The following is a 16,454-nucleotide window of genomic DNA, read 5'->3' on the forward strand; positions in this document are numbered from 1 at the left end:
TTTTTTTTTTTTTTAAGATTTTACTTATTTATTTGGCAGAGAGAGACACAGCAAGAGAGGGAACACAAGCAGGGGGAGTGGGAGAGGGAGAAGCAGGCAGATGCCCAACGACTAAGCCACCCAGGCGCCCGAAGGCCTTTTCAAACTATGTTAATAATATTAAGTGTTAGATTGTAGCACTTCAGTAGAAAAATCTAGTTTTGGTAGACTTTGTAAATACCCACATGAGGGCAGTTATGTTTGAGAGCAGTAAATGTACGGTCAGGATCTTTAGACCTGGGGGAGAGTTTCCAGCAGGAGGAGAGGCTGATTTTACGATGTTTTTCAGAAGCTTAATGGGTGTTCTTAGAAATTAGGTCTCCATAGTTCTAGCTCCCAAGAGAAAATGGGCATACCATCCCTTCACTTCTAGTGCATCCTGGTGGGTATTGTTACTTCATGTTCTCTCATTCCAGCATGGCAGGGTCTCTTTAAAATCACCTGACTCAGAAGACTAATAGGGTGATGTGTTTGTAGTGCAGGGCAAGTGCGACAGGTTAAAGGGGAGAGAATGGGAGCAGGGGACAGAACCAATTATAGTGTTAGGTGAGGCCTCACAGATTGTCTTAAGATCTATCTGTATTATGTCCTAGTAGTATATAGGAGCTGGCTTAGAAAAAAGTTCATCGTGTTTGACATTTTGAATCCTCCAGCGGTAAGTTTATACTAGTTTCTGTGTTTCACTTGTCCCTACTTAAATACATCCACAAATAGGGGCGCCTGGGTGGCTCAGTTGTTAAGCGTCTGCCTTTGGCTCAGGTCATGATCCCGGGGTCCTGGGATCGAGCCCCGCATCGCATCGGGCTCCCTGCTCTTCGGGAGGCCTGCGTCTCCCCCTCCCACTCCCCCTGTTTGTGTTCCCTCTCTTGCTGTCTCTCTCTCTGTCAAATAAATAAAATCTTAAAAAAAAAAAAAAATCCACAAATAAATGCCTTTGTGCTAAGCCTCACGTACAAGGAGTAAATGGATTATTTGCTTTGATATAGTTACTCAGTCATCCTGCTCCATTCTAAGTTGTGATACTCTAAACTTTGAACTGTGCAACTGTTCAGCTGTATAGAGAGTATCTCAAATAATGTGCTCTGTGTAAGCTATTTAAGAGAAATTAACACCTGTTGTACACTAGATGTATTTAATAGGCAGCATCTGTGTTATTAGTTGTTGGATTTGGCACTGTCCTATTTAGGTTTGAAACGAGGAATTGGGTATTTACTGTATTAACCTAATGTTTAAATTTTTTTTAGGTAAGAAAGCAAACCTAGGCAAAAATGCAAGCATGAACACACAACCTGGACTAGCAACAGAAGTTGCTGTGGAGACCACCATACCCAAACAAGGCCAGAATCTATGGTAATGTGAGCATTTATCGGGTTGCTCTTTCTTTTTCCTTTTTCATGTTAAGAAAATATTTAATATAGTGATACCAGTGATTATCTGTTAAGATCATTTTGTATGACTTTGATTTCTTGGATATGTAACTCATTGCTTTAAAAGCAGGCTTGATTTTGTTTGGTAAGAATATATTTGTTCCAAGCTTTGGAATTTTATTTCCCCGTTATAATATAACTTTGTGTATGTTCTGGGATAGATCTTACATTGAGTTGGAAGTGTTTTTCAATCTGGGAATAGATTTAGGATTTTCATCTTTATTAATTAAAGAATATAAATTGTATACATAGCCATTGATCTGCTTTTCTGTCAGTTCTCTTTTAAGTGGGGAACTAGGTTTTGAGAGGGTCCCTTTTATTTTGTGATTGCATTAACTGTTTTTCCTATGATTGCTTTTGGTTTAATGACCTTTCATCTTTTATTTTTGGAGGCAAGTTTACTGTTTTAAGGTGTATGGACAAGTGTGTCAATTAACTGAATAAAATTTGTCTCGTATTTTAGTAGGAAACATTGGCTCCGGTATTCTAGGATAAAGTTAACAGTAGGCCTCATGGAAATAGTAAATTGTTTGTTCTACTTGTGAGCAAGTTTGGAATTCTCTTTTCCCAACTCCCACCAACAATCCTAGATCCCTTTCTTAGTATTTGATAAGTTTTCAGAGTTGCTGATTCTGTGTTTCTCCTTGCAGGTTTTTATGTGATAGTCAGAAGGAACTGGATGAGTTGCTAAACTGCCTTCACCCTCAGGGAATAAGAGAAAGTCAACTTAAAGAGAGACTCGAGAAGAGGTAAGGATTTTCATCTTGTTCTCACAGCTTCTCTTCAGCATTAAATATTATAAATATCTAAGGGGTTATATATCCATAAAAGTGATAAAAGTAAATTTTTAAAAAGTGTCTGTAACCCTTTTATGTTCTTATTGCTTGGTATTTTCTTGACTCATGCTTATTTGGAAAAGCATGTTTTTAAACCACGTATATACAGCATAGCAGGATTGTTCGTTGATTAATGTGTGTCATGCACTGAACTGAGATCCTCATTGTAGTTAGACAGCCTTGCAGTTCCACAGCAGTTGGTATTCAGAAGTATTGTCAGTATTTGAAATAGCCAGAAAATGAAAACCCAAATGTCCATCAGCTGTTGGATAGATAAACAAAATGTGGCATATTCAGCCACAAAAAGGAACAAAGTACTGCTATATGCTATAGCTATAGCAGGGCTGAAACTAAAAAACAGGCTGAATCAAAGAAGCTAGACAAAAGGCCCATAATGTCTGATTTATTGATTTATTATTATTTATTTATTTATTTATTTATTTGAGAAAGAGAATGCAGAGAGAGCACAAGAGTGAGTATGAGCGGGGTGGAGGGGGCAAGGGGAGAGGGAGAAGGAGGCTCCCCACTGAGCAGGGAGCCCGATGTGGGTCTCGATCCCGGGACCCTGGGATCGTGACCTGAGCCGAAGGCAGACGCTCACGGGTATGGGATTTCTTTCTGGGGTGATGTAAGTTTTGGAATTAGGTAGTTTTGATGGTTCCACAACATAAAAATCACTGCAAATGTATGCTTTAAACTGGTGAGTTTAATGTTATATGAATTGTATCTTTAAAAGCCTCCAAAACAAATACTATCTACATCTAGATTTGCTAGTGTCCTTCCTGTTCTAGCCATTGCTCCTGTCAAAGCCAGGGCAAGGTTTTGGCTTAAGGCCACCTTTAGTGTCTGACTGCATGCTTTCATAGTTGCATTTGGGTTTGAAGAAAGAAGAAATGAAAGAAAGAAGAAATTGTTCAGTACACAACTGCAACTTTTCCAGACTTTGTGAGTGATAATGGATGGGTACATGACACTAGTTTTAGTCCACTACTTAATGCATAAATTAATTAAAATTTTATTCAGAATCATGGTGTGTTAATATAGATATTAACAGGCAAATTAAGAAAGACAAGGGAAAATGTCAAATATACCCAACCACAAAGGAATATGGTTCTATGATGTGTCTTCTGTTTGGTTAAAATATTGGATTGTCGGGGCGCCTGGGTGGCTCAGTTGGTTAAGCGACTGCCTTCGGCTCAGGTCATGATCCTGGATTCCCGGGATCGAGTCCCGCATTGGGCTCCCTGCTCAGCAGGGGGTCTGCTTCTTCCTCTGCCCTCTTCCCTCTCGTGCTCTCTGTCTCTCATTCTCTCTCTCCCAAAAAAAAAAAAAAAAATATTGGATTGTCAGGGTTAAAAACAAAACTTAGACTTTTTTTGGTTTGTTGAGCATTAAAAAAAACCCCAAACACATATCTTGTTTTGCTGGTTTTGAACTTCTTAAAGGCTGTCAAGCATATGTAATAGTTGAGACTTACTGTTCCTTAGCATTATTTTACTGAAGAGCCATCCACATTTTGTTCTGTTTTGTTTTGTGTTTAATTAAAGTATAGTTGACATAAAATATATGGGTAGTTTCAGGTTCCATCCATGATTTTTATAACCAAACTCTATCATTTTTCTTTCTATATCCTATTCTGGGAATTTGTGTACAGTCTTTGTGATTTTACTTTATCTGTTCTCTTGGTGGTGGTTATTTGGATTTCCTTTGGGGTAGCCAAGGGGAGAGGATAATGTATCACAGACCATTTGAAGTTCACAATCCTCTGCCTGCCACTCTGCCTACTTGTGCTCTCTATCCCTCTGTCAAATAAATAAGTAAAATCTTTAAAAAAAAAAAAAAGGAATTTTTTTTTTTCAAGATTTTATTTATTTGAGAGAGTACACAAGCCGGGTAAGGAGCAGAGGGAGAAGCAGACTCGAGCAGGGTGAGGGGCAGAGAGAGAGGGAGAAGCAGACTCTCTGCTGAGCAGGGAGCCAGCTTCGGGACTCCATCCTGGGACTCCAGGATCATGACCCAAGCTGAAGGCAGATGCTTCGCTGACTGAGCCACCCAGGCGCCCCTCAATAAAAAAAGGAATTTAAAAACAAAATGATACTAGGCCAGTTGGAAAAAGAGAAGTAAAGTTTTTTGTTCTATCCATTTAACATTTATAAAAATTAATCATATACTTAGCCACAAAAGCAATCTCAACAGATTTTAAAAATAGAGTTTCAGGATACCTTCTCTGATCAGATTGTGATAAAATTAGAAACAAATTCCTTAAAGATGTCCAAAAAGATTTTAACTGACAGTTAAATATATTCCTAGATAACATCAAAGAAGAAAATAAAGGGAATTCTAGAAAGCAAGGAAAGGGAAATCTTTGCAAGAAAACCAGTGGGACACAATGAAGTTGTATTCAGAGGAAAATAATATATAATAAATAAAATGCTTATTAAGAATGAAATGGGAACTTAGTATACTTCAACTGAGATGACCTTGAGCTCTAGTTTTCATTTTGTTGTAAGAAGCCAACAGTGAGGGCGCCAGGGTGGCTCAGTTGGTTAAGCGACTGCCTTCGGCTCAGGTCATGATCCTGGAGTCCCAGGATCGAGTCCCGCATCAGGCTCCCTCCCCCATCTCATGCTGTCTCCTCTCTCTCTCAAATAAATAAATAAAATCTTAAAAAAAAAAGCAAGCAGCAGCAGCCAACAGTGAAGCTTACGGACTTGCCAGTCTATTGCTGGGACCTCAGTGGGTTAATCTTTAGCGTGAGCGTGAACTCGAAGGTCCTTCTGTAGAGTTTCAGCCCTGTTTCACGTTTTTACTATGTTTTGAGGCATTCCAGGCAGGTGATTTAAAGTTGTCTTAGGTTGGTAGCATTTCCTGGTAACTGACGTGAGCAAGTGCACATTCTCTGGAGGAGCACAACTTGAAACCAGGCCTCAAAGAATTTCCACAGATAAAATCCCAAGAAACTCATGGTAAAAAGGTAAAAAAAAAAAAAATGCCGACCAGGAACCATGAATGAGAGCTAGGTGACACTTCAGGTACTAGGATTATCAAATAATTGAAAAAAAGAAGGGTGCTTTTCAAATGAATCAAGAATAAGACAAATTGGAAAATTTGTACAAGAAACACGAAACTAAAGAAATCACCAAGGAGAGATGAAGATCTGAGTAAGTCTTCTAGAAGTGAGACCTGTCATTCAGAGTTTATTTTCCCTCCCTTTCCCCAACTTTTCTAGGTACCAGGACATCATTCATTCTATTCATCTGGCCCGGAAGCCTAATTTGGGTCTAAAATCCTGTGATGGCAACCAGGAGCTTTTAAACTTTCTTCGCAGTGATCTCATTGAAGTTGCAACAAGGTTACAAAAGGGGGGACTTGGTTATGTGGAAGAAACATCGGAATTTGAAGCTCGGGTAAGAATATAAGCAAACACCCTTAGGAGATCTGTTATTCATGGAAACTCAATTTGGAATTATTCCCTGATATTGTTCTTGACTTCCCCAGATGACCCTGGAAATCATGTGTGGGTTTGTTTTTGAAAGACCTGTGGAACCAAAAATTCTCCATGTACATTTGATATTTTTCCTTTGATATCCAGAAAAATCTAATCATTGGCTTAGATCCTTTGTTCAAAAGAGCTTTTCTGGTTTTGTTTTTTTAAGATTTTATTTATTTTTTAAAAGATTTTATTTATTTATTTTAGAGAGAGAGAGTGAGCATGAGCCAGGGGGAGGGGCAAGGGAAAGGGGCAAGGGAAAGGGAGAAGCAGACTCCCCACTGATCAGGGAGCCCATCACAGGGCTGATCCAGGACCCTGAGATCATGACCTGAGCCGAAGTCAGACACTTAATGGACTGAGCCACCCAGATGCCCCTAAGATTTTATTTTTAAGTACTCTCTACATCCAGTATAGGGCTCGAACCCCCAACCCAGAGAACAAGAGTCGCACGCTCCATTGACTGAGCCAGCCAGGCACCCCAAAAAGTGATTTTCTACTAAGTTGAATGAAAACTGGTCCTGGAGTCACAGTCCTGAAACATTATTTAATATATCTATAATATGCCCATGTGATTGATGCCTGTGCTTTAAGATCTGAAACTTGTTTGTGTATCCCTGTTTTGTCTGTCCTTTATACCAATCAGCTCAGTAGGGTTATGCTTAATGTTGGGTAGCACTCATGCTGGTAAGTGGGTACATTTCAAGGCCTGTTTAGAGTCCTGTCAGTGCTCAGAAAGACCCTCACATGAATTCAGGAGACCCCATGTTCCACATGAGATAGATTTAGATATCACAGCTGGAGAGAAGATTGAAAAATACTGTCCATCAGAAAATACTAAAATGCTTTTTACTGATTTTAAATAAAATCCATGTAACTCCAAAGATACTAATAATTGTGGGTCTTTTCAAATTATTCATATGTGTTACAGCATGTGTGTTAGTCATGTGTTTTTTTGAGCAGTTGCATCTTTTTTCTCAATTTGTAAGTACATTCCATTTCTTTAAGTCTTTATATCGCTTTGGGATACATAAAATAACCCATGGAGTTGATAGGATAAATCTTTTACTCTAAGACTTTTGTATTTCTATTTCTTTGCTATTAGAATTAGCATATTATATATGCATCTTATATATGTAGCTTTCTCTTTCTCCTTTTTAATTTTTATTATTTTTTTTGAGTAATCTCAGTACCCACTGTGGGGCTCAAACTCACAATCCTGAGATCCAGAGTCACGTGCTCTACCAACTGAGCCAGCCAGGTACCCCCAGCCTTTTTTTAAATTAATCTGGTTAGGGCGCCTGGGTGGCTCAGTTGGTTAGGCGACTGCCTTCGGCTCAGGTCATGATCCTGGAGTCCCTGGATCGAGTCCCGCATCGGGCTCCCTGCTCGGCAGGGAGTCTGCTTCTCCCTCTGACCCTCCCCCCTCTCATGTGCTCTCTCTCATTCTCTCTCAAATAAATAAATAAAATCTTAAAAAAAAAAAAATTAGTCTGGTTATCTCTGTCAAATAAATAAATAAATAAAATCTAAAAAAAAGGGGGAGCGCCTGGGTGGCTCAGTCGTTAAGCGTCTGCCTTCGGCTCGGGTCATGATCTCAGGATCCTGGGATCGAGCCCCACATTGGGCTCCCTGCTCTGTGGGAGGCCTGCTTCTCTTTCTCCCACTCGCCCTGCTTGTGTTCCCTCTATCGCTGTGTCTTTCTCTGTCAAATAAAATCTAAAAAAAAAAAAAAATTAGTCTGGTTATGAATTCATGGTACATTTTGTGGGAAAAAGGATTTAAATATCTTTATTGTTCTAATGATTTTTTTTTTAAGTTTTTTTATTTATTTAATTGACAGAGAGAGACACAGCGAGAGAGGGAACACAAGCAGGGCGAGTGGGAAAGGGAGAAGCAGGCTTCCTGCAGAGCAGGGAGCCCAATGCAGGCCTCGATCCCAGGACCCTGGGATTATGACCTGAGCCGAAGGCAGACGCTTAACAACTGAGCCACCCAGGCACCCCTGTTCTAGTGATTTTTTAAATAATTATTCAACACTAAATATTTTGCCAGTTTCAAATACAATATTTACTTTTTTGTTTATTTTGCAAATATTAGTCAATTGCCTACTTTGTGCCAAACCCAGGCTCACACCTTGCTAACATTGGATTATCATCATTCTTTGTTTTTCTTTATAGTTATAAAATGGTATTTTTTAAATTGACATGTTTTGCATGACTGAGAAGGTAGCATTCACTCAAGAGTGTGACTTGGATCAAAGTGATTTTGCTTCTGTCCTTATCCATAAAATAAATGTGAGGCTTAGATGACATCAAGTATGGAAAGTGTATTACCTGGCTTATAGTTTGTAAGCCAGTGGGTTAGTAAATGTTTATTTTCCTTCTCAGTTTTTCTTTGCCTTGAGACTGTAGTTTGCACATAGTAAACACCCAGTTGCTGAGTGAATGAATGAGCTCCCTAACTTCCTTAATTAAGTAGAGCAAGTTTCAGCATCCCATGGGTCCCATTGCTGGGTAAATGGAGGTAGTCAGCTGCTTTTAAAGGTATAAACCACCCATTGAACTGAGGACCAAGGCAAATTCATGTTGTGTGACCCATTTGGGGCCCAGATTGATTTGAATTTAGTCAAGGATAGTCTCCTTTTTTTTTTTTTAAGCAGACAACATGCGTTATTTTGAGTAAATATAGAATTTTACTACCACATGTGGGGAGGGGTTAGCTTTAGTAAAAGGCCTTTACCTCCTAGGCAAATCCCCAGTGAAGTTGCTTTTGGATAAACTTTCCCAGTGACACTGAAACTGGTGGGGAGCTGCCACTGAACATGCTTAAAATTAGCTTCCCCCTACAGCCCACATCAAGTAAGAGTAGTACACAGAGATGACCAGAGTCGGGGTGTGGGGAGGGGAGGATAGTCTCCTGTCATCTTGGCCTTTCATTCATTCTCTTGTTTTCGTCATTTCCTGTAGGTGATCTCATTAGAGAAACTGAAGGATTTTGGTGAGTGTGTTATTGCCCTACAAGCCAGTGTCATAAAGAAGTTTCTCCAAGGCTTCATGGCTCCCAAGCAAAAGAGAAGAAAACTCCAAAGTGAAGATTCAGCAAAGACGGAAGAGGTGGACGAAGAGAAGAAACTGGCAGAGGAAGCAAAGGTATTTTGTTCATGAAGATGCGGTTTCGTAACTGTAGGAGAGTGGATCTGATTTTAAAATAGTCTAACCCAGTGCTTTTACCTTCTGTAAAGCACTGTTCCCTGAGCCAGTGTTCCATTTTTCTCACTTCTACTAAATGTTGTGGCTTTCAAACTGGTCTGTGGAGCACAGTTGGATAAAGTCTCACAGTGCTCCCATCCCCTTTTACCAGGGCTGTGATTGATTTTTAAAAGGTGGTAGTGGTTTTTAAATTGTTAAAAATGGTGGTAAAATACACATAAGGAACAATGTAGCATCTTAACCTTTTTTATGTTCTGTGTTAAGTACATTCACACTGTTGTGCACCTGTCACCACCATCCATCTCCAGAGCCTTCTTATCTTCCCAAACTGTAACTATGCCCACTAAAGACTACCCATTTCGCTGTCTCCTCAACCCCTGGCAATCCGCACTTTATTTCTGTGTCTATGGATTCAACTGCTCTGAGTATTATTACATAGAAGTGGAATCACAATATCTGTCCTTTTTGGGCGCCTGGGTGGCTCAGTTGGTTAAGCGACTGCCTTCGGCTCAGGTCACGATCCTGGAGTCCCGGGATCGAGTCCCGCATCGGGCTCCCTGCTCAGCAGGGGGTCTGCTTCTCCCTCTGACCCTCCCCCCTCTCATGTGCTCGCTCTCTCTCTCTCATTCTCTCTCTGTCAAATAATAAATAAAATCTTAAAAAAAAAAAAAAAATATCTGTCCTTTTTTTTTTTTTTTTAAGCGAGAGCAGGAACACAAGCAGGGGGAATGGGAGAGGGAGAAGCAGGCTTCTTGCCAAGCAGGAAGCCCGATGTGGGACTCGATCCTAGGACACTGGGATCATGACCTGAGCCGAAGGCAGACGCTTAACGACTGAGCCACCCAGGCGCCCACAATATCTGTCCTTTTGTGACTGGTTTATTTAACTTAGCATAATGTTTTCCTTTGTTAAAAAAATTTTTTTGTTAACATATAATGAATTATTTGTTTCAGGGGTACAGGTCTGTGATTCATCAGTCTTACACAATTCACAGCACTCACCATAGTCCATACCCTCCCTGGTGTCCATCACCCAGCCACCCCATCCCTCCACCCCCTTCCACTCCAGCAACCCTCAGTTTGTTTCCTGAGATTAAGAGTCTCTTAATGGATTATAGCATAATGTTTTCAGAGCTCATCTATGTTGTGTTATGTGCCAGAATTTCCCTTTAAGACTGAGTAATACTCCATTCTGTGTATATACCACATTCTGTATTCATCTGGCGATGCACTCACTGCCACCTTTTGGCATTGTGGGTATGCTGCTATGGACTTTTAAGAGTTTGTTGGAGCGTCTAACCGGGGAGTCCAGCTGTATACCCTTGACCGAAGGACGATCCTGATCTGTCAGAGAAGGTTGTCCTCTATGGCCAGGTGCACACCCTCAGCAGGGCCGCACAGTGAGGGAGGGAGGAGACAGCCATCTAACCAGCCACACCAGCCAGAGTCATCCTGGAGAACAGTGGGATGACAGATATTGGGTCCAGATGGCCCTCACGTCCAGTAATGCTGCTGGGAACACGGGCATACAACTGTCTGTTGCAGTTCTTTCAGTTCTTTTGGCTATATATCTAGAAGTTGAATAGCTGCATCATATAGTAATTCTGTTTAACTTTTTCAAGAAATGCCTTGTTTTCCACAGCCTTGCACCATTTTACATGCCCACCGGTGGTGCATAGGGTTCTCATTTCTCCACGTCCTTGCCAATGCCTGTTATGTTCTGTTTCTGTGATTGCAGTCATCCTGATGGGTCTGTTTCTGTGATTGCAGTCATCCTGATGGGTGTGAAGTGATAGCTCGTGGTTTTGATTTGCATTTCCCTAATAATTAGTGGTGAACAATGTACTTGTTGGCCATTTGTCTTCTTTGGGGAAATGTGTCTTTGAGTCCTTTAGCTGTCTTTTAATTGGATTATGTGTTTTTTGTCATTGAGTTATGTAGGTTCTTTATATGTTCTGGGTATTAATCCTTTATCGGATATATGATTTCCAAATATATTCTTCCATCCTGTGAGCTGCCTTTTCATTCTGTTGATGCCATCCTTTGATGCACAAAAGTTTTCAGGTTTGATGAAGTTTGCCTTACCTGTTTTTTCTTCTGTTGCTTCTGCTGTCGGTGTCATATCCAGGAGATCATTGCCAAATTTAGTGTCACAAATCCAGTTTCCTTCCCCTCTGTTTTATTCTACAGGTCTTAGAATTTAAGCTTTTACATTTAAATCTTTGATCCATTTTGGGGCGCCTGGGTGGCTCAGTTGGTTAAGCAACTGCCTTCGGCTCAGGTCATGATCCTGGAGTCCTGGGATCGAGTCCCGCATCGGGCTCCTTGCTCAGCAGGGAGTCTGCTTCTCCCTCTGACCCTCCCCCTCTCATGCTCTCTCTCTCTCTCTATCTCATTCTCTCTCTCAAATAAAAATAAATAAATAAATCTTTGATCCATTTTGAATTATTATTTGTAGACTTAAGGTGTAAGTTCAATTTTTTGCATGTGGATATCCAGCTTTCTGGTTTAAGTTTTAAAAGTAACATGCTCATTGTAAGTAAATCCAGTGTGAGAGGTAAGTGAAATATGAAACAACTCCCATCCTAGTTTTGCTCCCCAGGATTATCAGTCTTCAGTATTTGGTGTGTTTTTTGTATGCACACGAAGATAGTTTTATTGGAATTTTACAGAATGGAATCATCTGCGTCATGTTCTGCAGTCTCTTATCCATCAACATATTCTGTCTGTCTCCCCGCTTTCAGTCCATTATAGATCTACGTGATACCGTGTTTTCTCAGCGCATTAATTCCTTACTGATGAACTTTATGTCGTCTCTGGTTTGTCTTTATTAGAATAGTTAGCAGCTCCATTTTTTTCTGTTTTGTCTATTAGCTTTCTACTTAAGATTACTTACAAAGAAAAGAATTTGAAACCACTACATTAAGGGAAACGTCCCAGGCATTATCCCATAGAATACCTCCCTTTGTGTTTGATTTCTCTCTCCCCCTTCCGTACTTCCTTCTTTTCGAAACCAGCTGGTAAAGACTTGTCTTGGGCAGTCCTGTGGTGGGTCTGGAGGTTGTAGTGATGAGTAGAAGCCAGAAGTCCTTGCCGTCCAGGAGTCCTGTGGAGTGGGAGGGATGGTTGTGGTGGAGTGACGAGAAAAGGTCCTGACGAGAAAGCGCAGGACTCAGCCTACCTGTGAGGGACACCTAGGGCAAAGTAGGGAAACCTCCCCAGAGGAGCAGATGTGTCAACTGGGGTTTGAAGAATAAATAGGAGTTAATCCAGTCATGGAGGGGGGCATAGGCCTGGTTGGATTGAACTGAAATTGGCTTTCTCCTCTTTGACAGTTGCTCCTTGTTTTGCCCTCTGAGTTTACACAGAATGAGTTTTCCCTCTAACCTCAGGTATTTGTATACCGTTGTCAAGTTCCCCCATTTCTTTCCAAGGCCAAGGTGATGCATGATGAAAGGAGAGTCCTTCTGGGTGGGAGGGTAAGTGGAGCAGAGAACGAAGATTCAGTAAGATCAAGGTCTGTTCATGTCAGTATCTTTCTGGGATTGGCTTCTCACTTCCTGTGTGCCCCTTTTAATGGCCACCTAGTATGCAGGTCACCTTCCAGATAAAGTCTAAGACATTAGTTTATAGTCTCCTCTGCTAAGTCTCTTCTCGTTAGGCATCAGTTTTAGCCTTGCCAAGTACTGCATGGGTTTTGTTTTTAACTCTGTCCAGAGGAGTCTCTTTCTTGACGTGATCTTTCCTTGACATTTCCTTACCAGTAACATTTTCTTCTTGTTGGGAAGTAGTGGCTGTAGAATTCTTGTTAAGTTGTTTTTTAGTACTCCTCCCCATAGCAAAGTAACCTCTTTTTAGCTTGTCATATGAGACTTCATTCTTAGTTTTGATTGGGGAGGAAAATTTGAGCACTGCAGATTTAACCTTGGGGCCCAGACACATAGTACACAAATGGAAAGCATGGAAGAGTTTCTTGGAAAATCAATTAGGTTGCCTACTAAGTAGTTCAACAATGTTCTCCATTAAAATGGCATTATGCCCTGCCTGCAGTTTCTGACCGAAGGTCAGCTTTGCCACAGCTCTGAAATTTTCCACTGTCCTTTGCTTTGAAGGTTTCCACTGTCCTTTGCTTTGAAGGTTTCCACTTAGCCCAGGCCAGCGTTTTTCGGCGGGCACTAGGTGGTTGCGTGAGTTAGTTAGTATCAGTCTTTAATAAAAGTAGATTGTTGGGCGCCTGGGTGGCTCAGTTGGTTAAGCGACTGCCTTCGGCTCAGGTCATGATCCTGGAGTCCCGGGATCGAGTCCCGCATCGGGCTCCCTGCTCAGCAGGGAGTCTGCTTCTCCCTCTGACCCTCCCCCCTCTCATGCTCTCTCTATCTCATTCTCTCTCTCAAATAAATAAATAAAATCTTGAAAAAAAAGAAAAAATAAATAAATAAAAGTAGATTGTTTCTCGAACCCCCTTTTGTAATAGTCCTGATGACTTCAAATATTTAATAATGTATCTCATTTTTTTGTCTTAAGTGGGAAAGACCTTGTGTAATTTGGCAATATCCTGGGTTCTGTTAGGCTCTCTGTTTACTTTGGATGCATTTGTCCTGACAACCTGATTATCTGATTTTCCACTTTAAATGTTCTTTTGTGGAAGAATATGGTCGGAAGCCTTGTCCTGTCCTTGCAAGATAGGATGTTTTCTTTTTACTGTTAGTAAAGGGATTAATATAGACTTTGCATATAAGCTGGCTTCCCTTTGATTCTGTTATATCCACTTCTACGTAGGGACCACCTTTATTTAAACATGCTAGAGAATTTGAATTTTTCTTTTTTTTTTTTAAAGATTTTATTTATTTATTTGACAGAGAGAGACATAGCAAGAGAGGGAACACAAGCAGGGGGAGTGGGAGAGGGAGAAGCAGGCTCCCCGCAGAGCAGGGAGCCCGATGTGGGGCTCGATCCCAGGACCCTGGGATCATGACCTGAGCCGACCAACCGACTGAGCCACCCAGGCGCCCTGAGAATTTGAATTTTTCATCAGAATAATGTGTTTAGCCTCCCAGAAGCATTGTGAGACACAGGATTTTATCGGATACCACCAGTGTTGAATGTCAAAACTTAGTTGCCACTGTTCATCTGTTCCTAAAAAACTGTGTCTTTAAAAAACAAAAAAACCCAGTGTCTTTGAATATTGTGTGGGGTTTTTGTTTTAATGTGCTGGACTGTTTGGAATTTTTTTTTCCAGTGGTAGGAAACCAGGATGGTCTTTCAAATCTTGAGTGCCTAATGTTTTGCCCTCAAAATTAGATGTTGGTTGGAATCTAGGCTGGTGTAGGTGGATAACTTTGTGGGTTTAACAGGATGCTAGTGATTATCCGGTATCTCTAATGTCAAGAGCATCGGTATTGGGGATCTGGAGATGTGAAGGAGACCTGGTCCCAAATTGCTGTGAGACCTTGGGCAAAAATAATAAATGAAGGTTATACAAATGTTCATAGCAGTATTATTTATGATAGCCAAAAAATGGAAACAACCATTTTTTCCATCATCTGATGAATGGGTAAACAAAATGTAATTGATTGATCCATACAGTGGAAGAATATTCAGCAATTAAAATGGAATAAAGTACTATTACATGCTACTGTGTGGATGGCCCTAGAAAAATTATGCTCCAAGAAGCCACACGTTATATATGAAATGTCCAGAAGAAGAAAATCTCTAGACCAAAAGTAGATTAGTGGTTGCCTAGGGCTGGGGAAGTGGTAGTTTAGGGTGGGGAATAGGGAGTGACTACTAGTGGGGGTACAAGGTTTCTTTTTGGGGTGATGAAAATGTTCTCATTAAGATTATGTTGATAGTTGTACAGCTCTGCAAATATATGTAAACCATTATTTTCTTTACACGTGAAAAATTATATCTCAATCTGTATTAAAATGAGGTTAAGCTTATTTCTAAGATCTTTCAGGGTTGTTTTTTTTTTTTTAAAGATTTATTTATTTGAGAGAGAGTGTGAGTGTAGAGGGAGGGGCAGAGGGAGAGAGAATCTCAAGCAGACTGCGCTGAGCCTGACCTGGGCTTGATCTCATGACCCTGAGATCATGACCTGAGCTGAAACCAAGAGTTGAATGCTTAACCTACTGAGCCACCCAGGTGCCCCAGGTTGTTGTTTTTTTTTGTTTTTTGTTTTTTTTTTCAAGATTTTATTTATTTATTTATTTGAGAGAGAGAATGAGATAGAGCATGAGAGGGGGGAGGGTCAGAGGGAGAAGCAGACTCCCCGCTGAGCAGGGAGCCCGATGCGGGACTCGATCCCGGGACTCCAGGATCATGACCTGAGCCGAAGGCAGTCGCTTAACCAACTGAGCCACCCAGGCGCTCCTGTTTTTTTTTTTTTTAATGAGGCTAGATGCCCTATTGAGTGCTCAAATCTTAAAATTTATAGGAAATAAGTAAAAGGCAGTACTGTACTATCTGCTGATAGGACTTTTTCCTGACTACTTGTGTGCATCTGAGTGTCCACTAGAGGACAGCAAAGCTCATATTAGCCATTTTCAGCCTTTTCCCAGTAGGCACTCTTTTTAGGGGCTGAACCTAAAATTCTTAAATTTATATTCCACGGGCGCCTGGGTGGCTCAGTCGTTAAGCGTCTGCCTTCAGCTCAGGTCATGATCCCAGGATCCTGGGATCGAGCCCCGCATCGTGCTCCCTGCTCAGCGGGAAGCCTGCTTCTCCCTCTCCCATTCCCCCTGCTTGTGTTCCCTCTCTCGCTGTGTCTCTGTCAAAAAATAAATAAAATCTTAAAAAAAAATTTATATTCCATTGACAGGATGTTGGTTGTTAGCGCAATAAGAGGACCTGTGCGGTAGCTATATGTCAGCTCTCCACTGCCCTTCGGGAGAAGGTCAGCGAGGCAAGCTGTGGTTGTGGACCTCACAGTTTACGGAGGAGCTCTGAGTGAGGAGGAAGGCAGCTGTGCTGTATTTTGAGGACAGTTGTTGAAATAGCTGCAGTGGAGGTTGGAGTAAGGAATGGGTCAGATTCCACTAGAGCTTTAGCAGCTTCTCATTTTTGTTGTGTTTATATTACGTATTCTTGTTATTTATGAAATTACAAACACAGGGCTCTCTGTGGTTCTCTGTTTCCGTAAGAAAGAGAAAGGGCAGCCTTTGTTCCCCTCTCTCAACCCTCCCACCACAGCTTCAGAAGTAGCTCAACTACAGACAGGCATTTGTCTGTGCAGATGCTTACCTAATCATTTAGGCAAGAAATATTTTGAAGACCTAAAAAAAACACATTTGACTTAATGAAACAGTAATACAAATAAGTGAATTATTCTAAAATGGCATTTTTGTTTTTCCTTAGAATGTCTGTTTTATAGGAGTGAGGGTTGTGTTTTATCATTGAAATTCCTGATTGTATTTTCCCCCATCCTAACTGTGTTTTCCGTGGGTAATTCT

The 16,454-nt window shown here is 40.9% G+C and overlaps 1 protein-coding gene across 1 annotated transcript in view; it reads left to right on the forward strand.

The window, feature by feature from the left end:
* Positions 1-16,454, forward strand: part of BAZ1B (bromodomain adjacent to zinc finger domain 1B) — a 70,380-nt gene that overhangs the window by 45,109 nt on the left and 8,817 nt on the right. Inside the window, exons 10-13 of the mRNA XM_021700311.2 lie at positions 1,284-1,389; positions 2,117-2,215; positions 5,532-5,709; positions 8,762-8,944. Coding sequence (XP_021555986.1) covers positions 1,284-1,389; positions 2,117-2,215; positions 5,532-5,709; positions 8,762-8,944 — 566 coding nt within the window. The remainder of the gene's footprint in view (positions 1-1,283; positions 1,390-2,116; positions 2,216-5,531; positions 5,710-8,761; positions 8,945-16,454) is intronic.

The sequence above is a fragment of the Neomonachus schauinslandi genome, chromosome 5, assembly GCF_002201575.2.
Source record: "Neomonachus schauinslandi chromosome 5, ASM220157v2, whole genome shotgun sequence".
Lineage (NCBI taxonomy): Eukaryota > Metazoa > Chordata > Mammalia > Carnivora > Phocidae > Neomonachus > Neomonachus schauinslandi.